The sequence below is a fragment of the Oncorhynchus gorbuscha genome, linkage group LG05 (assembly GCF_021184085.1).
Source record: "Oncorhynchus gorbuscha isolate QuinsamMale2020 ecotype Even-year linkage group LG05, OgorEven_v1.0, whole genome shotgun sequence".
NCBI lineage: Eukaryota > Metazoa > Chordata > Actinopteri > Salmoniformes > Salmonidae > Oncorhynchus > Oncorhynchus gorbuscha.
The window spans coordinates 67,133,562-67,157,653 of NC_060177.1; the positions used below are offsets into that span (position 1 = coordinate 67,133,562).

The 24,092-nt window shown below is 43.3% G+C and overlaps 1 protein-coding gene across 16 annotated transcripts in view; it reads left to right on the forward strand.

Annotated features, from left to right (window-relative positions):
• LOC124036354 (ankyrin-1-like) overlaps positions 1-24,092 on the forward strand; it is a 217,481-nt gene that overhangs the window by 14,494 nt on the left and 178,895 nt on the right. For 2 of the 16 annotated variants that reach the window (XM_046350836.1, XM_046350845.1), the window contains exon 1: positions 10,716-10,841. The exons of the other annotated variants lie outside the window; for them this stretch is intronic. In XM_046350836.1, the coding sequence (XP_046206792.1) occupies positions 10,716-10,841 (126 nt within the window). Of the gene's footprint in view, positions 1-10,715; positions 10,842-24,092 lie in introns of those variants that run through there. 16 annotated transcript variants of the gene reach the window in all.

A 24,092-nucleotide genomic window follows, 5' to 3' on the forward strand; every position in this document is an offset into this window, starting at 1 on the left:
TGTTCCGATGATGTGAGGACGACGGTCCTATGTCAGAATGGTTCAGATAATAACTACAGAACGAAGCCAACATCAGCGTGAGCTTTGGTTGCGAATGGTATGAACTTTGAACTCTTATTCATTACAGAAGTGATACCTCCTAGCCGTTGAGTTAGCAACAGCTGCTGAAAACAAGGGTTAGGAAGGAACAGACAGAGTATCCCGTCTATCACACAACGACGTTACTACAACTTATCCAATTGACCACCAGAGACATTCTTCAAAGGACAGAGGACTCGGTTTGGCAACACGGTCTTCCATCTACCACCTTCCTACTGAAGCGCAGCTCAGAGTAAATATTTATTGCATTTTCCTTTTCCAAATGGGCAGGATTTTTTAGAATGCATCAGATACTGTATTTACGATAGCCCAGCTTCTTCCCTTTGTTCCTCAGTCTTCCCACTCTTTCACTCAAACCCAGCCCTTTTCTTTTGTGTAACCAGCTGTCATATCTGTTCTGCCCGCTAGGGACTTTTTCCTTTATGAAGTAATTTGTAATCAAGTTATGATTAATTGTGTGTATGTGTAATTCTGTATGATTAGTTAGGTATTTAGTAAATAAATAATTAAACCCAATTATTGCTGATTCAACTTCATGCAGATAAAAGAATTTACAACCTTCAGATCAGACTGAATTAAGATGACGATTGATATTGACTGCTATTGATGTTGTAATGGTTTTCTAGGTGTGGTGAAGGAGAGTTGGACCAAACTGCAGCGTGTAGATTGCGATCCATGTTTAATGAACAAAAAACGTAACACGAATCTAAAACACAAACACTACAAAACAAAGAACGTAACGAAAACCGAAACAGCCTATACTAGTGAAAACTAACACAGACAGGAACAAGGACATTAAGGACAATCACCCACGACAAACTCAAAGAATATGGCTGCCTAAATATGGTTCCCAATCAGAGACAATGATAAACACCTGCCTCTGATTGAGAACCACTCCAGACAGCCATAGACCTTGCTAGATCACCCCACTAGCTACAATCCCAATACATACACACCAAAACCCCAAGACAAAACACACCACAATACAAAAACCCCATGCCACACCCTGGCCTGACCCAATACATGAAGATAAACACAAAATACTTCGACCAGGGCGTGACAGATGTAAAATATTACTAGGTCTTTAAGAGTTTATTCGGAAGATAACAGCTCTATAAATATTATTTTGTGGTGCCCGACTCTCTAGTTAATTACATTTATATGATTAGCTCAATCAGATGCAATTAATTACAGAGAAATTATTTTATAGAATAGCATGTCATATCAATTAATCCGGCATAGCCAAAGACACGACAAGGTTCTGTTAACCAAATTCGACTCTCTCTCATTGATCTCCAAACAATATCATTGACCTCCAGACCTCCATACCACCTCTCGCTTGGTGAGTGAAAAAAAAAGAAAAACTCCATCTGCTGGAGAAGACAGATTTTGGGCCCAGTTATCCCTCTCATTTCACCTCTTCCTCTCTATATGCATTTCAATGTTCACCAATTATCCCCCTCTCTCCCTGACAATCAAGGTTGGCATAACCCACAGTTTAAACATTGCGCTCTCAAACACTTTCTTTTGCCTGTAAAACTCTGGTCAGGAAACATGAATAGGACAATAACAGGTATGCAATCACATTTCAATTAACCATACAGGTTTGATTCTTAAACATAATCACTTTGTAGCAACTTTTAAATAACACCTGCACATAGATGCATGAAGGGAATGAGTAATATATTAGTGGAGTTAACTCACATACATTTGTTTGTCCTTCCTCATGATTGACAATTAAAATAACGCAAAAAAACCTATATACTGTAGCTTGACCAGCTTCATCCATAACACCGTTATGTACTCAAACCCTATGTACTCAAACCCTTTGTACTCAAACCATTTGTACTCAAACCCTTTGTATTAAAAGCTTTTGTACTCAAACCCTTTGGGTGCACCAAAACTGTATTATTTCAGAATCGTGTTAACTTGTGACTGAGTAACAATATGTGTCATGCTATGGACAACCACCCTACTGGGCATGACTGGATGTGTTGTTGGTTGTGTTCTCTTTTTCTCTCTTTGGGGCAGGACTGTCTGTGTATGTGTGAGGGCCTGTCACCTTAGGGCTTGTATTTTAAGAGGGGCAGTGGAGCGAGTAATGTGCTGGTTGCGCTGGCCTTCACGGTGAAGGAGGGTAGCAAGGTGTTTCTTTCTCCCCACAGGGCCATACAACCTGTCCCTCTCTGCTGCAGCCCCAGCCTCAGCCCTGTCCCCCTCAGCCCCGGCCTCTGTCCTGTCCCCCTCAGCCCCACCCTCAGCCCTGTCCCCCTCAGCCCCAGCCTCAACCCTGTCCCCCTCAGCCCCAGCCCTGTCCCCCTCAGCCCCAGCCTCAACCCTGTCCCCCTAAGCCCCAGCCTCAGCCCTGTCCCCCACAGCCCCGGCCTCAGCCCTGTCCCCCTCAGCCCCGGCCTCAGCCCTGTCCCCCTCAGCCCCAGCCTCAACCTTGGCCCTCTCAGCCCCAGCCTCAACCCTGTCCCCCTCAGCCCCAGCCTCAGCCCTGTCCCCCTCAGCCTCAGCCTCAACCCTGTCCCCCTCAGCCCCAGCCTCAGCCCTGTCCCTCTCAGCCCCAGCCTCAGCCCTGTCCCCCCCCCAGCCCCGTCCCCCTCAGCACCGGCCTCAGCCCTGTCCCCCTCAGCCCCGGCCTCAGCCCTCTCCCCCTCAGCCCCGGCCTCAGCCCTCTTCCCCTCAGCCCCGGCCTCAGCCCTCTCCCCCTCAGCCCCGGCCTCAGCCCTGTCCCCCTCAGCCCCGGCCTCAGCCTTGTCCCCCTCAGCCCTGGCCTCAGCCCTGTCCACCTCACATGTTTATAGGGGATGTTAACCCTGCCAGAGGACCACTTAATGTACTCCTAAGTCCCAGCTTCAGTCCTGTCCCCTCAGCCCCAGACTCAGCCAAAGACTCAACCTCAGGTAGGACCATCTAACCACAGGTACAAACCACAGAGACAATGCTCGGCGTAATGGTGGTAGCTCCCCTTCGATTATACTGAAAAATAATATGACGTTGTGTTGAGTATGTGTCAGGATGTAACGTGTTGGTAAGGCCTTTCAGATGGTCATTGGTCAGGGTACATTGATGTGGTCCTCTGGCAGGGTTAACATCCCCTGTAAGCATGACGAGTCATTAGGTCAGAGAAAACACAGCACACAACTTACACAAGCCTGCTTTATTGGGCCTAGGAAAATACCTCCTCACGGGAGTAATATAACACTATTTCTGTAGTATTTTGCCTCCATGTTTTCCGAACCTGTAATCGCTTGTGTGACAGCCAGTGTGTGCGTCTGCCCGGTAGTGTGTGAATGAGAGTGATGTGTATACACTAGTAGCACTGCAGACAGAAGGCAATAACACCTGGTCTGTTCATGTGTATGCTGCTGCAGAATAGTGAGCTACTATCAGAGGAGGGATGATGTCTTTGCAGGAGAAAGAGAGGAGGGAGGTACACTGTTAGAAAAATGGGTTCCAAAAGGGTTCTTGGCCTGTCCATGGAGGCTATCCCTATTTGGTTCATTACATTTACATTTAAGTCATTTAGCAGACGCTCTTATCCAGAGCGACTTACAAATTGGTGCATTCACCTTATGACATCCAGTGGAACAGTCACTTTACAGGTAGAACCCTTATTGGTTATAGGTAGAACCCTGTTGGGTTCTATATACTGTAGAACTCTCTGTGGAAAGGGTTGTACATGGAACCCAAAATGGGTTTTCAAAGGGTTCTTCTATGGGGACAGCCAATGAACCAATTTAGGTTCTAGATAGAACCTTTTTTTCAAAGAGAGAGAGGGAGAGAAAGATAACAGGTAGAGCATTAAGGAGGAATGTAGTAGCACAATGAGAAGGTTCAATGTTTGCAAGACCTTAATTATATCCTTGACACAATTTGGATCCCTCCAAATAAATACATGATCTCACTCCAATACATTTTTATAGAAAGATAGCAAAAATAGATAAGATCTAGCTGCCATGGAAAGGGAAACACCTGTCTATTTGTGGAGAAATCACCCTGATTAACTTTTTTAGTCATATCCCAGTTTACCTATTTGCTTATGGTCTTGCCTACACCTAGTGAACATTGATTTGGAATGGCAAGCCAGACAAAATGAAACTGGCATATTTATAGAATTAATATGAATTCAGAGGGCATAAATGATTGAATATTAAAGCATTAGACCTCTCGCTAAAGCCTTCAGTTGTACAAAAGTTATACTTATATCCAAACTTGTTCTCTAGCAAATGAATAAGAACGTCTCACCCCATGTTGAAGAATGGCCTTTTCCCCTTTATTCAGATTACAACCCCACACTTCAATTATTTGAAAAGGAAATCATCTCCCAAATATTGCTATTTTTAAAACAAGTCATAGAAAGTTGGTTGCAATTTCAGTTGAATCCACCAGAAAAATAAATGAACAGAAAATTCTACAAATATTAAACAAAAATATACTAATAGATATAAACCATTTTAATATATTTTTTAAATGGTATAAAATATATGGAAATGTCTGCTCTACCCAAAATGACATCCAACTAATTGCAGCATTCCCACAAAAATGGATGAGGAAAGTGGAAGAGGGAAAAAGTAGGGAACTTTTTGCCCAGCATTAAAGACCATAATTGGTCAAAGAAAATTGTGATAAATATAAAAGTATATCATTTTCATTTCCAAAGAATTGACAGCTGTGCCATATAGATTGCAAAATAGTTGGGAAGAGATTTTCGACGTACCGATTACATGGCACATGGTTTATGAACTGATATGCAAAACTACTCCAGATTCAAAACTTAAAATAATTTTTCCAAATTATTATACTAAATTATTGCAACCAATATAATGTTAAATATATGGGGTTACAACCTTCCCAGCTCTGCAGATTTTTATGCAAAGAGAGAGAATCATTAGATCATTTGTTTTGGTACAGTCCATATAGAGCTTGTTTTTGGTCACAGGTCCAAAAATGGCTCAAGATTTGCAACATTTACCTGGAGCTAACTCTGAAGATAGCACTACTGGGTGATCTGAAAAGTCATAGTCAATCGATCAATAATAGAAGAATACTTTTAGAAAAATGTTTTCTTTTTGATTTACAATCTGTAGAAATTATGAGAATAGCAAGGTTCAGAACACCCTTTGCCTTGATGAGCTTCATGAGGTAGTCTGGAATGCATTTAAATGAACAGGTGTGCCTTGATAAAAGTTCATTTATGGAATGTCTTTCCTTCTTAATACTTCTTATGGACGCTAGCGTCCCACCTTGACAACTTCCGGTGAAATTGCAGACCGCCAAATTCAAATTAAATTGCTATAAATATTTAACTTTCATGAAATCATAAGTGCAATACATCAAAATAAAGCTTAGCTTGTTGTTAATCCAGCTGCCGTTTCAGATTTCAAAAAGCTTTACAGTGAAAGCAAACCATGTGATTATCTGAGGACAACGCTCAGCACACAAAACATTACAAACAGTTAGCATCCAAGTAGATTAGTCACGAAATTCAGAAATAGCAATAAAATTAATCACTTACCTTTGATGATCTTCGTATGGTTATAAAAGACAGTACTGTGCAGCCGTCTTCATCGACCTTGCCAAGGCCTTCGACTCTGTCAATCACCATATTCTTATCGTCAGACTCAGTAGCCTCGGTTTTTCGGATGACTGCCTTGCCTGGTTCACCAATTACTTTGCAGACAGAGTTCAGTGTGTCAAATCGGAGGGCATGCTGTCCGGTCCTCTGGCAGTCTCTATGGGGGTGCCACAGGGTTCAATTCTCAGGCCGACTCTTTTCTCTGTATATATCAATGATGTTGCTCTTGCTGCAGGCGATTCCCTGATCCACCTCTACGCAGACGACACCATTCTATATACTTTCGGCCCGACATTGGACACTGTGCTATCTAACCTCCAAACGAGCTTCAATGCCATACAACACTCCTTCCGTGGCCTCCAACTGCTCTTAAACACTAGTAAAACCAAATGCATGCTTTTCAACCGATCGCTGCCTGCACCCGCATGCCCGACTAGAATCACCACACTGGATGGTTCCGACCTTGAATATGTGGACACCTATAAGTACCTAGGTGTCTGGCTAGCCAAGCTTACCCTAGTAAAAACTCCTCCTTCGATGTCATCTACAAAACTCACTCTATCAAAACATCTCCAATCTAAAATCAAATCAAGAGTCGGCTTGGTTAAATAAAGTCGGCTTGGTTAAATAAAGGTGAAATAAAAAAATAAAAATAAATGGTTGCACTCACAAGACTCCCAGTTACACAATAAATGTTAGTTTTGTTCGATAAAGTCCCTCTTTATATCCAAAAACCTCCATTTTGTTGGTGCGTTTTGTTCAGTAATCCAATGGCTCAAATGTGGTCACACTCCAGAGGCAGATGCCTTTTGCAAAATTCCAAATAGCATCCTGTTCACACTGCTAGCTTTATCTTCGTGGTCGCAGTTGCAAATGAGAAACATGGCAAACAATGTTTATAATCAATCCTCAGGTTGTTTTTAGCATAAATACTCTATAATATTTCAATAATATTTCAATAATATAATAATATATAAATATAATATTTTCACAGCTAGTAGAAGCCATAGGTAACAGAATCTGGGTCCTATCCCTTTAAATAGTGGATAGGCTTTCAATGAAAAACCACCCATTTCAAAATAATAGCACTTCCTGGATGGATTTTCCTCAGATTTTTGCCTGCTATTTCAGTTATGTTATACTCACAGACATTATATGCATATCCTAGCTTCTGGGCCTGAGTAGCAGGCAGTTTACTTTGGGCACGCTTTTCATCCAAAATTTTGAATGCTGCCCCCTATCCCAAAAAAGTTAATGCATTTGAGCCAATCAGTTGTGTTGTGTCAAGGTAGGGGTGGTATACAGAAGATAGTGCTATTTGGTAAAAGACCAAGTCGTTGATGTCTTCAATATTATTCTACAACGTAGATATTTATGCATATACAGCACCAGTCAAAAGTTTGGACACAACTACTCATTCAAGGGTTTTTCTTTACTTTGACTATTTTCTACATTGTAGGTCATTGTCCTGTTGTCCTGTTGTCATGTTGTCCTTTCATGTTGTCCTGTTGATAAACAAATTATACTCCTACTAAGCGCAAACCAGATGGGATGCCGTATAGCTGCAGAATGCTGTGGTAGCCATGCTGGTTAAGTGTGCCTTGAATTCTAAATAAATCACTGACAGTGTCATCAGAAAATCACTCCCATACCATCACACCTCCTCCTCCATGCTTCACGGTGGGAACCACCAATTTGTTCTTAACTGACATGCCTAGTTTAAATAAAGGTAACAATAATAATAATAATAAGAACAATAAATAAACCATACTCACAGAGATCATCCGTTCACCTACTCTGCGTCTCACAACGACTAGGCAGTCCCCCTTTTTCTTAAAAAGACCGATTTCCACCGGTCTAATGTCCATTACTTGTGTTTCTTGACCCAGCAAGTCTCTTCTTATTATTGGTGTCCTTTAGTAGTGGTTTCTTTGCAGCAATTCGACCATGAAGGCCTGATTCATGCAGTCTCCTTGTTGATATGTGTCTGTTACTTGAACTCTGTGAAGCATTTGTTTGGGCTGCAATCTGAGGTGTAGTTAATGCTAATGTACTATTCCTCTGCAGCAGAGGTAAACATGGGTCTTCCTTTCTTGTAGCGGTCCTCATGAGAACCAGTTTTATCATAGTGCTTGATCAGTTTTGAGACTGCACTTTAAGACACTTTAAAGGATTTTCCGAATTGACTGACCTTCATGCCTTAAAGTAATGATGGACTGTCGTTTCTCTTTGCTTATTTGAGCTGTTCTTGCCATAATATGGATTTAGTCTTTTGTCAAATAGAGTTATCTTCTGTATACCACCCATACCTCGTCACAACACAACTGAACACAACTGATTGGCTCAAACGCTTAAGAAGGAAAGAAATTCCATAAATGAACTTTTAAGTGTCTACCTCATGAAGCTGGTTGAGAGAATGCCAAGTGTGCAAAACTATCATCAATGCAAAGGGTTGTTACTATGAAGAATCTAAAATACATTACGATTTGTTTAACTCTTTTTTGGTTACTACATGATTCCATATTTCATAGTTTTACAATGTAGAAAATAGTAAAACAAAGAAAAACCCTTGAATGAGTTGGTGTGTCCAAACCTTTGACTGGTACTGTATATATACATTTGCAAAAAAAGATATGGTGGATTGGAAGTGATGCAGTCAATTCCATTAATGGAAGCTACACTCTATCTGCCATATTAAAGCAGATCTACTCCCTGCATGCCCATCGTTCCTGGTTGAAGGTTGACGAGAGATGAACTGCTTCACTTCTAGGTGACGAAAATTCCAGATTGTCTGCGTAACCAAATAAGATTCAGCTCAGACATCCATACATACTCCACACATTTCTTCATCCCCAAGTCCAAAACGAATTAACAGCAACGCACAGTTTTATACACAGCCATGTTAGCATGGAACTCCCTTCCATCTCCAATTACTCAAGCAAACAGCAAAATAAAAAGCAACTCATGGAACGGAGGGTACAGACAGACACACAAACACATGCACAGACAGACACACTCTAATAGTCACATCATTTTTGTTTGTTGTATTGTTTGTATATTGTTGTATTTTAGATTTGGGTGTCTATCACTGTTACTTGTCATGTGTTTTGTTTTTGTGGACCCCAGGAAGAGTAACTGCTGCTTCTGCAAGACCTAATGGGGATCCAAAGAAACACATTACATGTTGTCTGAATGAGGTTGGTCCTTTACATGGTGTGATGGGTTATACTTTGGTCCATCAAAATATTTTTTTTATCATTTAAAAAAATATATTTTTAATATTTCTGGGAAAAAAGTTGAGAATGTCCCATCTTTCAAGAATCCCTGAGCTTTGAAAATAGCAGCATTCTCTCAGCCTAATGGCAAAATGTGCAAAATAGCATAAGATTATCTATAATACTGAAAATGTTTCTCTCTGCTCCATGAAAAATATAAAATTATAAACAAAATCTGTATTTTTGGTGGGGGGGTGCCTTGCTCGGACCTTGCTGGAGGGCCCGTGAAACTGCGCTACGCCACTGACACTCACGAGCGCGCTCCCACACACTTATTCTCATACATGCAGCCATGTTAAGACATACACATTACACAGACACACACACTGCACCAGCAAGCCTGCATGGGTACCAATCCTGTTCGCCACAGCGCCTGAAGAGCAGGGAGAGAGGGAGGGTGAGCAGCGAGAAAGAGAGCGAGGGGGAGAGGGAGGGTGAGCAGTGAAAAAGAGAGCGAGCGAGAGGACACTTGAGCTGGTAGCAGGCTTGCTGGTGTTATTACCGCAGCTCAGAGTGTGATATAGAATAGTATGTTATTGCACACACAAGAAGCATGCACAAATATACACACACACTCTGCACCAGCAAGCCTGCATGGTACCAATGGAGGAAGGGGGAGAGGGAGCAAAGAGAGAGTGGAATAGGGAGAGGGTGGGGGAGCAGTGAGAGCGGGAGAGGAAGGTAGCAGCATAGTAAGCGAGTGAGAGCGAGGCAGTTTTTTCCACGTATGTTTTGGAATGGGTTTTTTCTTCTCTGGTCTCTTGTTGAGTGAGAGTGATGATACTCAGAATGCCTGTGATGCTCAATGCCTCCCACAGCTCTGTCCATCGCTCTGTCCGCAACTCCCTCCACAGATGTACAAGCAGCAGGACTATTAGAGAGAGGAGAGAAACAAAGAAATAAAAAATTGCAACAAGAAACCAAATCAATGCAGCAGCAAGAGGAGGGAAATTTGACTTTCACTTAAAGCTGTTCAAGCTGTTCTATTCCTCTGTCCGTCCCCCTCTTCTTAATCTTTATATTTTCTTAGAAGGTGGTCGGAATAGTTTCACAGGAATGCAGAACACGAGAGGAAGAGGGACTTTAGAGGCTAAAGAGAGAGGGAAAGGTAGAGAGAAAAAGAGACAGAAAAGTCTGCAGCATCAACTGCATTCCCCCTGTTCTGTTCCCTTGTTGTGGTTCAGAGTGAGGAGGAATGGAGGAGCAGAGGAAGAAGGAGCAAAAATAATTACACAGGGAATGTGTACATGAGTGAGAGAGAAGGGGAGAGGAAGCGATAGAGAGAGCGGGTTCTGTGATGCTCTGCAGTAGCATCCCACAGCAGACGGCTGAGGACTGCCTCCCTGTGTGTGACTGCACTGCTGAAGAGGAGGAGGAGGAGGAGGCAGAATGTGAGCACGCCATCAGACGCTGCAGGGCCATACGTAGGAAAACACACTGGCACCATCAGCATCCGCCCACGACAGGCAGGACCTCCAGCACTGCAACCCCCAAGCCCCAGCCCAAACCCAGGACCTCCAGCACTGCAACCCCCAAGCCCAAGCCCAAGCCCAAACCCAGGACCTCCAGCACTGCAACCCCCAACCCCCAAGCCCCAGCCCAAAACCAGGACCTCCAGCACTGCAACCCCCAAGCCCCAGCCCAAACCCAGGACCTCCAGCACTGCAGCCTCCCAGCTCCCCAGCCCCAACCCAGGACCTCGCCAGGCCTCTACCACCTTCATCTCCACCAGACAGTCGTCTCAACCAGGCTGAAATATGGCACAAGCCGCCAAACATCTCCGCAAGAATAAGGATTTAGAAGCCCAGATTGAGGCGGAGCGAAAGGAGAAGGAGGAGGATAAGGCCAAGAAGAGGAACCGATCGCGGGATAAAAAGCGCAAGGTAAGGGGTCCACTCAAAGGGGGTCCGAGGGGGTGGGAAGGGGGAGAGACGGAGAGGGGGGCAAGAGGGAGAGAGACACCCCCCTTCTTTCTTTCTCATGCTAAGCTCTGATCAGGGGTGCTGGGGCACACATGGACATATACTGATGCATTTCTACAGTGTGTGCACAGTGGCACTGGCAGACATGTACTGTGCATACAGACATGAGGAAACTGTAAACACACTGCATGCTCTCCTACTCCTCTTCCTGCTTTACTGAATGTCCTGTGGCAGAACTGTCCTATGGGTCTGTCTGGTACTCTACCTCTTTCTCTCTCTTCTTTTATCTCTCTGTCGCTCTCTCGCTCTATCTGCGTTAAGTATTAAGGAAGATAGAGGTAGTTTTGCGAGCCAATGCTAACTAGTGTTAGTGCAGTGATTGGAAGTCTACAGGAACAGCTTTGTAACGGTTGTGAAATGGCTAGTTTAGTTAGCGGTGGTTTGCGCTAAATAGTGTTTCAATCGGTGACGTCACTTGCTCTGAGACCTTGAAGTAGTGGTTCCCCTTGCTCTGCAAGGGCCGTGGCTTTTGTGGAGCGATGGGGAACGATGCTTTGTGGTTGACTGTTGTTGATGTGTGCAGAGAGTCCCTGGTTCGCGCCCGGGTATGGGCGAGGGGACGGTCTAAAGTTATACTGTGACATTAGCATGATATAACAAAACTGTATACACCAGTTCATCTGACTGGGGAAGAAGCTAAAGAGCCTCATTGCCAAAATCCGGAACTATCACTTTAAGGAACTGTTCTAATGACTGCTGACTAAGGAGTAATACATACAGTGCCGTGCAAAAGTATTCGGCCCCCTCGAACTTTGCGACCTTTTGCCACATTTCAGGCTTCAAACATAAAGATATAAAACTGTATTTTTTGTGAAGAATCAACAACAAGTGGGACACAATCATGAAGTGGCACGACATTTATTGGATATTTCAAACTTTTTTAACAAATCAAAAACTGAAAAATTGGGCGTGCAAAATTATTCAGCCCCCTTAAGTTAATACATTGTAGCGCCACCTTTTGCTGCGATTACAGCTGTAAGTCGCTTGTAATTTGTAAGTCGCTCTGGATAAGAGCGTCTGCTAAATGACTTAAATGTAATGTAATGTAAATGCTTGGGGTATGTCTCTTTCAGTTTTGCACATCGAGAGACTGAAATTTTTCCCCATTCCTCCTTGCAAAACAGCTCGAGCTCAGTGAGGTTGGATGGAGAGCATTTGTGAACAGCAGTTTTCAGTTCTTTCCACAGATTCTCGATTGGATTCAGGTCTGGACTTTGACTTGGCCATTCTAACACCTGGATATGTTTACTTTTGAACCATTCCATTGTAGATTTTGCTTTATGTTTTGGATCATTGTCCTGTTGGAAGACAAATCTCCATCCCAGTCTCAGGTCTTTTGCAGACTCCATCAGGTTTTCTGCCAGAATGGTCCTGTATTTGGCTCCATCCATCTTCCCATCAATTTTAACCATCTTCCCTGTCCCTGCTGAAGAAAAGCAGGCCCAAACCATGATGCTGCCACCACCATGTTTGACAGTGGGGATAGGGTGTGTTCAGGGTGATGAGCTGTGTTGCTTTTACGCCAAACATAACGTTTTGCATTGTTGCCAAAAAGTTCAATTTTGGTTTCATCTGACCAGAGCACCTTCTTCCACATGTTTGGTGTGTCTCCCAGGTGGCTTGTGGCAAACTTTAAATGACACTTTTTATGGATATCTTTAAGAAATAGCTTTCTTCTTGCCACTCTTTCATAAAGGCCAGATTTGTGCAATATACGACTGATTGTTGTCCTATGGACAGAGTCTCCCACCTCAGCTGTAGATCTCTGCAGTTCATCCAGAGTGATCATGGGCCTCTTGGCTGCATCTCTGATCATTCTTCTCCTTGTATGAGCTGAAAGTTTAGAGGGACGACCAGGTCTTGGTAGATTTGCAGTGGTCTGATACTCCTTCCATTTCAATATTATCGCTTGCACAGTGCTCCTTGGGATGTTTAAAGCTTGGGAAATCTTTTTGTATCCAAATCCGTCTTTAAACTTCTTCACAACAGTATCTCGGACCTGCCTGGTGTGTTCCTTGTTCTTCATGATGCTCTCTGCGCTTTTAACGGACCTCTGAGACTATCACAGTGCAGGTGGATTTATACGGAGACTTGATTACACACAGTTGGATTGTATTTATCATCATTAGTCATTTAGGTCAACATTGGATCATTCAGAGATCCTCACTGAACTTCTGGAGAGAGTTTGCTGCACTGAAAGTAAAGGGACTGAATAATTTTGCACGCTCAATTTTTCAGTTTTTGATTTGTTAAAAAAGTTTGAAATATCCAATGTAGTGACCAATAGATTGAAACATGACACGACCAATAACTTTTTGAATTCAATGATAGACTTTTAATACACCCCCGTATCAGAAGCCGGAGAGCCCCGCAGGACTCACCCCCTCCAGAGCTCTCGCTGTCCTTTTTATCTCCTTCCATACATTATCAGTTCATCCCCCAATGCAAATCCCCTTACATTCCAATCTTTACGTCCTGCTTGTTCAGCTCAATAACCCCCACATCTGCTTCCGGCCAGATTATATGATGTCAAGACCTTTCCCTTGACCTAAAGATAATAATTTACATCCCCCCCTTCCTGTGGCCTGTGCTCAGACCTTGTAATTAACTCTGTGTCCCTATTGTATGTGTCCTTCATCTCATGTAGCTTTAGGGTTCCCATCTGTTCTGGTCCCCTGCTCTTCATATGGTTGTCCAAGGCCAAACAGACTTGTGTTTCCCCTGTGATATGACCGATGCCTGCAATCCATCAGTTAGTCACCTGGCCGACCCCGTCCCCAGGCAATCCATCAGTTAGTCACCTGGCCGACCCCGTCCCCAGGCAATCCATCAGTTAGTCACCTGGCCGACCCAGTCCCCAGGCAATCCATCAGTTAGTCACCTGGCCGACCCAGTCCCCAGGCAATCCATCAGTTAGTCACCTGGCCGACCCAGTCCCCAGGCAATCCATCAGTTAGTCACCTGGCCGACCCCGTCCCCAGGCCATCCATCAGTTAGTCACCTGGCAATCCATCAGTTAGTCCGTCCCCAGGCAATCCATCAGTTAGTCACCTGGCCGACCCCGTCCCCAGGCAATCCATCAGTTAGTCACCTGGCCGACCCCGTCCCCAGGCAATCCATCAGTTAGTCACTTGGCCGACCCCGTCCCCAGGCAATCCATCAGTTAGTCACCTGGCCGACCCCGTCCCCAGGCAATCCATCAGTTAGTCACCTGGCCGACCCCGTCCCCAGGCAATCCATCAGTTAGTCACCTGGCCGACCCCGTCCCCAGGCAATCCATCAGTTAGTCATTGACTGTCCCCAGCTAGTCACCTAAGTCCCCAGGCAATCCATGTGTCTGCATTTTTAGTGTCCCCCATGACCTTTAACTTCTTCCTGCCCTATACAATAGAGAATGCATTTTACCAGAACAAGGAATGAACCCATAATTGTACCTTTTCTCTTTTGTTATCAAATCATGTATATAATCTCCCACACCAATAAATGTCGTTCCACTTCATGATTGTGTCCCACTTGTTGTTGATTCTTCACAAAAAAATACAGTTTTATATCTTTATGTTTGAAGCCTGAAATGTGGCAAAAGGTCGCAAAGTTGAAGGGGGCCGAATACTTTCGCAAGGCACTGTACCTGCAGGCTTTTCTCATACTGGAACCTTGTGCACAGCGCTGTCAGAGCTGGTGGCTGTTGTCGCACTCGTGGCACTTGCCACAAACACTAAATCTCTGCTTCATCAGTCACTGGCCGTATCAGCGGGATCCGTGATTATGGCTGGGACAGTCACATTTCACTTAGTTTCATGAATGAAAATGAGCAGTGGAAATGCCCCTTCTTCTTTTATCACTTTTGTCTGTTATTACTTGCTGGTCTAATCCCACCCACATGGCTGTTAAGTCCACAGTTTTTTAAAATCAGCCTCAGTATTGGTACATGCCACAATCATTGGGTTGTGATAGACTTGTGTTGAACAATACAACAGGTTTCACAGTTAATAAGTGCACGTGTTCAGCATTCCGCTCAGCCCTTTTGATTTGTGTGTGTGTGTGTGTGTGTGTGTGTGTGTGTGTGTGTGTGTGTGTGTGTGTGTGTGTGTGTGTGTGTGTGTGTGTGTGTGTGTGTGTGTGTGTGTGTGTGTGTGTGTGTGTGTGTGTGTGTGTGTGTGTTGAATCAAATCACATTTTATTGGTCACATACACATATATAGCAGATGTTATTGTGGGTATAGCAAAATTCTTGTTGGAGTGGCATTGACTAAAATAGGGTAGATTAAAATACATTATATACATATGAGATAAGTAAAGCAATATATAAATATTATTAAAGTGACTAGTGTTCCATTATTAAAGTGGCCAGTGATTCTATGTATATAGGGCAGCAGCTTCTAAGGTGCTGGGTTGAGTACCAGGTGGTAGCCGGCTAGTGATGGATATTAACAGATCTTGAGATAGAAGCTGTTTTTCAGTGTCTCGGTCCCAGCTTTGATGCACCTGTACCGACCTCGCCTTCTGGATGATAATGGGGTGAAGAGGCCGTGGCTCGGGTGGTTGATGTCCTTTTTGGCCTTCCTGTGACATCGGGAGCTGTAGTTGTCCTGGAGGGCAGGCAGTGTGCCCCCGGTGGTGCGTTGGGCAGACCGCACCACCCTCTGGAGAGCCCTGCGGTTGCGGGCGCTGATACAGCCCGACAGGATGCTTTTGATGGTCCATCTGTAAAAGTTTGAGGGTCTTAATTCAACCCACGATACAAATTTCAATAACCCGGCCGAAGAATTGGGGAATATTTGTTATTTAAAAATAAATGCCCGCAGTCATCTTGTGCACTAGGTTAATAGATCAAGCAGATTGTGTTCATCATTTTGTCTGTTGCATTATTTTTTCATACATTTTTCATTATTTTTTAATTTCCTAAATCAGCTGATATAGCCAGCCCAGTAGTCACATGGTACATTTGTTTACAAAGAGCCCACGGAGCAAACAGAAGCTTTCGTGATGTGACGATCCACTGTGGTGCAGTGCAAGAGAGGTGATCAAGTTACACTTGAAATTCTCTACTAATGTTTACCAGCTAAATATCTTATAAGATGTGCCAAAAAAAATCTCTCCAGCTTAGGGCTCCAGCTATGCATTTGGTTTGCTCACTTGCTTGCTAAGTGGCTAGCTTGTAAAATCAAGCTTCTTGGGTTACAGCAGAGACAATCAATCCTTTCTTGGATCAAGAACCCTGCTGTCTAATATTTGTTTTGTGTGTGCAGAAAACCTTTAAAGATTGTTGTACAACTTTATGAGCTGGCGTGTCTGTCATTGCAATTTGTTTATGTTCACTTGGGCTTGTTAGCATTTAGCGACTGTGCACAAACTAATTCCTGTCTCCCATTATTTATATTTGTATTTCTTAGGGATTAGTTTCTGGCAAGGCAGCAGCTACTCTTTCTTGGTCCAAGCACATTAAGGCGCTTACATTACATATAAAACAAAAGATAAAACCGTACATCATTTAACATTATTACACCACTACATATCTACAATACAAAATGTATAATACCACCATACAACAATATTACAATGCACTTGGTGTAAGGTGTATTTTTACCTTTAAAAAAGACAATCTGATTCCACTGCATGCACCAGTTACCTGATGTGGAATAGAGTACTGTGTGCCTCCCATTTTCTGTTCTGGACTTGGGATTGTGAAGAGACCTCTGGTAGCTTGTCTTGTGGGGTATGAATGGGTGTCTGAGATGTGTGCTAGTAGTTTAAACAGACAGCTCTGTACAACACTTCTTACAAAAACAAGTAGTGATGAAGTCAATCTCTCTTCCACTTTGAGCTATGAGAGACTGACATGCATATCATTCATGTTAGCTCCCCCTGTACTTTTAAGGGCCAGTCGTACTGCCCTGTTCTGAGACAATTGGAATTTTCCTAAGTCCCTCTTTGTGGCACCTGATTACACCACTGAACAGTAGTCCGGGTGTAACCGTTTTGCTTCTGTCCCTCTCCTCGCCCCGAACCAGGAACCCTCTACACATATCAACAACTGACATCCTCGAAGCATCGTTACCTATCACAAAAGCCGTGGCCCTTTCAGAGCAAGGGGAACAACTACTTCAAGGTCTCAGAGCGAGTGACGTCACTGAATGAATCACTATTAGCACTCTCCCCGCTAACAAGCTAGCCATTTCACACCGGTTACACATCCTACCTTTTGGCATCCTACTTTTCCGCAGCAACCAGTGATCCGGGTCAACAGCATCAATGTAACTGCATTGCTTCCGTCCCTCTCCTCACCCCTACCTGGGCTTGAACCAGGGACCCTCTGCACACATCCACAACTGACACCCTCCCACGAAGCATCATTACCTATCGCTCCACAAAAGCCGCAGCACTTGCAGATCAAGGGAAACCCCTACTTCAAGGTTTCAGAGCAAGTGACGTCACCCATTGAAATGCTATTAGTGTACACCCCGCTAACTAGCTAGTCATTTCACACCAGTTACACAGGTGTGACAAATCTAAGGCCTGTAGGACCTGCCTTGTTGAATAGTGTTGTTAAAACCTCTTAAGGATGTGCCCCTTTTCTTCAATTTTTGCCTAAAATGACATACCCATATCTAACTGCCTGTAGCTCAGGACCTGAAGCAAGGATTTGCATATTCTTGGTACCGTTTGAAAGGAAGCACTTTCGAAGTTTGTTCAAATGTGAAAGGAATGAAGGAGAATATAATACAATAGATATCGTAAAAGATAATACAACAATGTTTTTTGTACTATCATCTTTGAAATGCAAGAGAAAGGCCATAATGTACTATTCCAGCCCAGGTGCAATTTAGATTTTGGCCACTAGATGGCAGCAGTGTATGTGCAAAGTTTTAGACTGATCCAATGAACCATTGCATTTCTGTTCAAGATGTTGTATCAAGACTGCCCAAATGTGCCTATTTTCTTTATTAAGAACTTTTCATGTTCAAAATTGTGCACTCTCCTCAAACAATAGCATGGTATTCTTTCACTTTAATAGCTACTGTAAATTGGACAGTGCAGTTAGATTAACAAAAATGTACGCTTTCTGCCAATATCAGATATGTCTATGTCCTGGGAAATTTTCTTGTTACTTACAACCTGCTAATCAAATTAGCCTATTTTAGCTCAACCGTCCCATGGAAGGGACACCAATCCCAAAGAAGTTTTAAGGGACAACCAGTGGCTATAATTGGAGATGGAGTTGTTTCTCCTCTCATAGGAAATCAGCAATTAGTACAAGGAGATGCGCTCTTCACCTTTGCAAGGAAATTAGCAATTAGTGCTGGTACTTCAGTCTATTTTCTCAGTGGCATTTGTAAGCGGAGATCTCTCTGCAAAACTAAGATCGTCACCGAAATAAAGAGGTTCTGCCGAGTTGTTTGAGTTGTTAATTTTCTGATTATCTCATTTAGGCTTTTTGTGGCTTTGGCAAATATTGGTGTGTTTTATATACCTGTTCGCTCCTCTCCCTGTAGGCTTTACAGACTCTCCCCACCCCTTGGTTGCAACCCTTCTATTTTAGTGTACCCTGCGCAAATAATGAATGTGGAATTCCTGGTCTCTGGCAGCATTTGCCGATCTGCGGTCAAGAATGCAGAGTTCATTTCTATGCTGCCCTTTAGTCCCTTGTCTTTTTGGTCCTGACAGAGACATAGTTCACCCCAGAGAACACTCCTACTACAGCTGCTCTCTCATTTGACTACGTGTTCTCTCATAGTCCGAGAGTATCTAGTCATCGCGGTGGTGGCACAGGGCTACCTATTGCTTCTTAATCAAGCTTTTTCAATCTCACTCACCTGTCTATCACCTCATTTGAATTTCATGCTGTCACTGTCACTTATCCACTTGTCATCTATCGCCTCCCAGGTGCCCTTGGAGAGTTCCTCAATGAGCATGACACCTTGATAAGTTAATTTCCTGACATTGGCTAACCTATCACCTCTCCCTTTTGCTAAATATTTCTCCCTCCTGTCTCCTGATTGTGCCTCTTCAACCCTACTCTCCTCCCTTTCCACATCCTATGACTCGCACTGTCCCCTTTCCTCCCGGCCGGGTCGGCCCTCCCTGTTTGCTCCGTGGCTCAGTGACTAATTTCAAGCTTACAGAACAGGGCTGCAGGCAACTGAGCAAAAATGTAGGAAAATGTAACTTTCGGAGGACCTATCATCCTTTCACTCCCTCCTCTCTACCTAATCTCTTCCTCTATATCTGCTACTAAAGCCACTTTATATTATTCTACATTTCAAGCTTCTGCCTCTAACTCTTTTCCACCTTCTTATCCCTCCTTCCCACCTCACTCTTTGCGGATTACTTTGTCAACCACTTTGAAAAGAAATGAAGTTGCCGACCACTGCTCCTCATTCACTCAGCCTATTGAGTCCACTGGTCCCACTCACACTGAAACACCCGATGCCTTGACCTCTTTCTCCCCTCTCTCTCCAGATGAAATCCTGCAACTATTGACTATTCTCCACCGACAACCTGCCCGCTCGATCCCAACTACTCCTCCCTTCTCCAGACTCTTTATTTTCTTTCCAAAACACTTGAGTGTGCTGTCTCTGGCCAACTCTCTCTATCTCTCTCCGAATAATCTTCTTGACCCTAATCAGTCAGGCTTCAAGACTGGTCACTCAACTGACACTGTCAACCATCAGATCCTCCTATCCACCCTCTCAGTGCTGGGGGTCACAGGCTCTGCACAGTCTAGGATTGCATGCTACCTAGCAGGCCACTTATACCAGGTGACACTGAGAATATCTGTGTCTGCACTACGTATTCTCAATACTGGTGTCCCTCAGGGCTCGATTCTAGGCCCTCTCCTATTTTTTCTATACACCAAGTCACTCAGCTCGGTCATATCCTCAGATGGTCTCTCCTATCATTGCTATCATTGCTACTCCACAACTTTACTCCTTCCCCCCTTCTAACACCCAGGAGGCAACATGCATCTCTAAGTGCCTGGCAGATATCTCAGCTTGGATGTCAGCCCACCACCTCAAGCTCAACTTCAATGTGTTACCCTCACTACCTTCAGGCTATGTTCAAACCCTACACCTCAACCCGAGAAATGGTCAAAGACTAAATACAAGAAATAGACATTCCAACGAAAGAAGATGAGACATGTTCACGCTATTGAGAAGGAGAACACTGAGGTGATTGACACATCAGATGAGAAAGTCACAAGGTTACCATGTTTCTCACTTGCTAGAGGGGCAGCCGATGCGTATGGAGATTGACACAGGGGCAGCTGTATCTCTTGTGTCTGCTTGTTTCAGAGAGAGTCTACAAAATACACTGAAATACCTTCCACTGCAGCCAGCACTCACCATGTACAATGATATATGGAGACAATTGCCTACCCTCCATCTTAAAAAAACATGGAGAAGTCTTTAATGGAGAGCTGGGTAGCATGACAGACAGTGATGCTTAGCATTAAGCCAGACAGCAAACCAAAGTTTCTGAAAGCACCAAAAGTCCAGGCTGATTTGGACGATCTAGTCAATAATAAAAGTACTGGAGCTGGTCAGCGTGTATGAATGGGCTACACCCATTCGTACCAGTTCTTAAAAATATGGTGGAATCAGGAAATGTGGAGACTTTAAAGTCACAGTTAACCATGTGTTGTCTGCTGAGCAGTATCCACTACCTCACACGACAACCTTTTTGCGGGCTTAGCCGGAAGTCAGAAGTTCAGCAAAACCAACCTCTGCCAAGCCTACTTGCAGATACACGTGGATGAAAAGTCAAGAGGGGCTCTTCAGGTACTGTTGTCTACAGTTTGGAATCACAAGTGCTCCAGCGCTATTCCAGAGTGTGATGGACCAGATCTTGAGATACAGTCACAGCCGTGTCTATTCACCCTCAAGCCGATACCACGACGGCCCTCAAGGAAACACACTGGAAGCCACATATCCTGAGGCCGCATTTATTTTAGCTGGGGATTTTTTAAGTTCAGTTAACACATTGACTGTAGTACTCACGCTGGGTAAACATTGAACCACTGCTATTCTCTCTCCTGGGATGCCTACAAGGCCCTCCCACGCCCTCTCTTCGGCAAATCAGATCACGTCAAAAACTCAAACAGGAAATACCCGTATTAAGGTCTATTCAACACTGGTCCGACGAATCGGAATCCATGCTTCAAGATTGTTTTCATCACGCGGACTGGGATATGTTCCGGGTAGCCTTAGATAATTACATTGATGTATACACGGGCACGGTCACTGAGTTCATCTGGAAGTGTGTAGGGGATGTTGTTTCCACTGTGAATATTAAAACCTATCCAAACCAGAAACCGTGGATAGATGGCAGCATTCGCGTTAAACTGAAAGTGCGAACCACCGCATTTAACCATGACAAGGTCACTGTTACATTCTGAAACTGTCACAGTTGCTGCCGGCTGCACTGAGCCACGTAAAACAACGGAAACCCATCCCCACCACCTAAAACATGTCAAATGCAGATCATACAAATAGGACGTGTTTTTCATTTGTAACCTTGTGTGGTGATTTCAGAGGCGGCACCACAGGTCCTAGAATGGTGTGGGGGGAATTGTTTTCCTGGGGCCCAGAGTTTTTCCTGTTCTGGTAGTAGGTTAACTCCAGACCCTAGTTGTAGCATATAACATAGTAATAAATCAGCTGTAAAAAATGGTTTTATGTGGGCAATGACATTGGCTATGATGGGAACAGATCATTTTTCTAATCAGGTCATAGCTCGCTGAGCATGCTGGATGCAGGGTTGCATCATGTAGGCCTTTGCATCAGTAATGAAAAAGATACTCATTCAGCATTTCATCACTATTGTGCTGAGTGAAAACCTCTTAAGGATCTGCCTGTTTTTCAATTTTCGCCTAAAATGACATACCCAAATCTAACTGCCTGTAGCTCAGGACCTGAAGCAACGATATACATATTCTTGATACCATTTGAAAGGAAACACTTTGAAGTTTGTGGAAATGTGTATTTAATGTAGGAGAATATAACACAATAGATCTGGTAAAAGATGATACAAAGAAAAAAACAACCGTTCTTTGCAACCAAATCTGTAAGAAGTCCAGGCGGGTAAATACTTTCTGAAGGCACTGTATATATTGTATACCATGCTAGCTCACTGCTAATGTACATAGTGTGTTTATGGTGCTACGTCCTGCTCACTAGCCCAATGGTATTAGCCGCTACATGCTAATCTCTAGTCATTACATTGTGTGCATTACAGCTGTTACTGTTAGTCTGTGCAACATGCTACATTGCTATTAGCCTTTGCTGTTGTGCAATAGATTCCCTGTTTCCTCTATTCCACTGTAGAAAACAACTGTCACTGTCACTTTCACAATTTTTCCTTCTTGTTTGACGTGTGCGTGTGTCTGTTTGGTGTGGTAATAAAGTGTGAGTTGTATTCCTGTCTCCTTCTGACCATTTTCGTCCTCTTATCGGGACTCTGGGATAGTTGCACCTACAGTAATGCTAAACTGGCACCTCTTTCGGAGACCACCACAAGGTGGCGCTCTTTTTCCCAGACCATTATGGGTATTGTGTTTTGAGATGATCACGTTCTGGATAAATGGTTGAACTAATGGGTATAAAGACGTGGTTATAAAACCCACAACACAAAACAAGCATGTTTTATTTTTACACATTTGGAAAGAAGTATGTGTGGTCTACAACACAAACACGCAACCACTGTACCCTAGTTGAACTACTCAATATTTTGTATTTTTACAGGGAAAAGGTTGTTTCCTGCAGTGGTACTGTATCTGTATACTGTATGTTTGGACAAAAACATTTGACAGTGGCTTCTTTAACTGTTCCTCAGTTTGGCACCATATGAAAGAGGTGGCATCAGGTGATGGCTCCAGTCTGGTACACTGCGCCAGACACACAAAAGCAGTTGGACATGGCCAGTTATGCTAATCTGGGTCTGTGAGCACTGATGCATCTCCCTCTGTAACTGTCTTCACTATCAGACAGCAGTGTGACATTGGCCTGGTCTCAAAACAACTTCAATAGCAATGTATTTTACTCCACTGTCTGACTCACCCAGGTGTTTCAAGATGGTCTGTAGCTCTGCAGGTCTTTAGCAACGTCATCCTATTACACACAACATTGTTATTAATGATTTTCCTCCTCTGGAAAAATGAGCGTTGTCACTTTGGGAACAAAGACCTATTGTTCCAGTGAGCACAGAGTTTTTTTCTTTATGTTTGTGTTTTTGTGTCGGCATTTAAACCCATTCTATTCAGGGAACTCTATGTTAAATGCTATCAAGGTAGATATATGGTGGAGATATTTTGTCAACTTTACCTTGCTCAGATTTCATTGTCATGTTAAGGCCTACTGTCCTCAGAACATTAACAACATATCTATAACACAGGACCTTGGATACTTCCTCATGTCTCTTACCTGTTGTTTTATATTTTATACTGTGATATGAATAGATAGAACACCAAATATCTGACTTCAGAAAATAAGTGGAAATAAGTCAAACTGATACATTTAAGACTAAAATGTATACTTCTCCTCTGGTAATACAGCAAAGGTCAATTTAAAGCTATATAACCAGTTAGAAAAAGTATTTCAATTTGACAGTTTGAATTTTAATCTGTATTTGGCCATTCGGGTACTGATTTGCTCCAGATGCCAACCCAGCTAGCACATTTAGGTCTTTGGAAGTTGTGGGAATGTACATTTTTGGTTTCCCATTGGTTCTGGGAACGAACCCATACTTTCCTTGACAGATGAAAATGTTTTTTTTAAAGTTCAGAAAATTTCACCTTTTCTGGTAACGTTTATTTTTAGGTTGCAGGGAGGTTCTTTGAACATTTTACTATGGTTCCCTGAAAGTTTTCATTAATGTTCTGATAATGCAAATGATAGGTTATTTTAAGGTGATAAATAACATTATAAGAACATGTTACAGTAAGACATTTAATAACACTGCTAGCTTCATTTGGGTTAACTATTTTGAACTCTAAGCACAGATAGGACACATGGAAATTCCTTTGCTTAATGATTAATCGTGTAAACACATATTTTTTTTATTGTGGTGCTGTGCCAGTTAGATTCAAACCTATGATGTTCTGTTCTATTTCCATGGAATTAGTCCACTGCACCACCAGGATGGAGCTCGCATGTC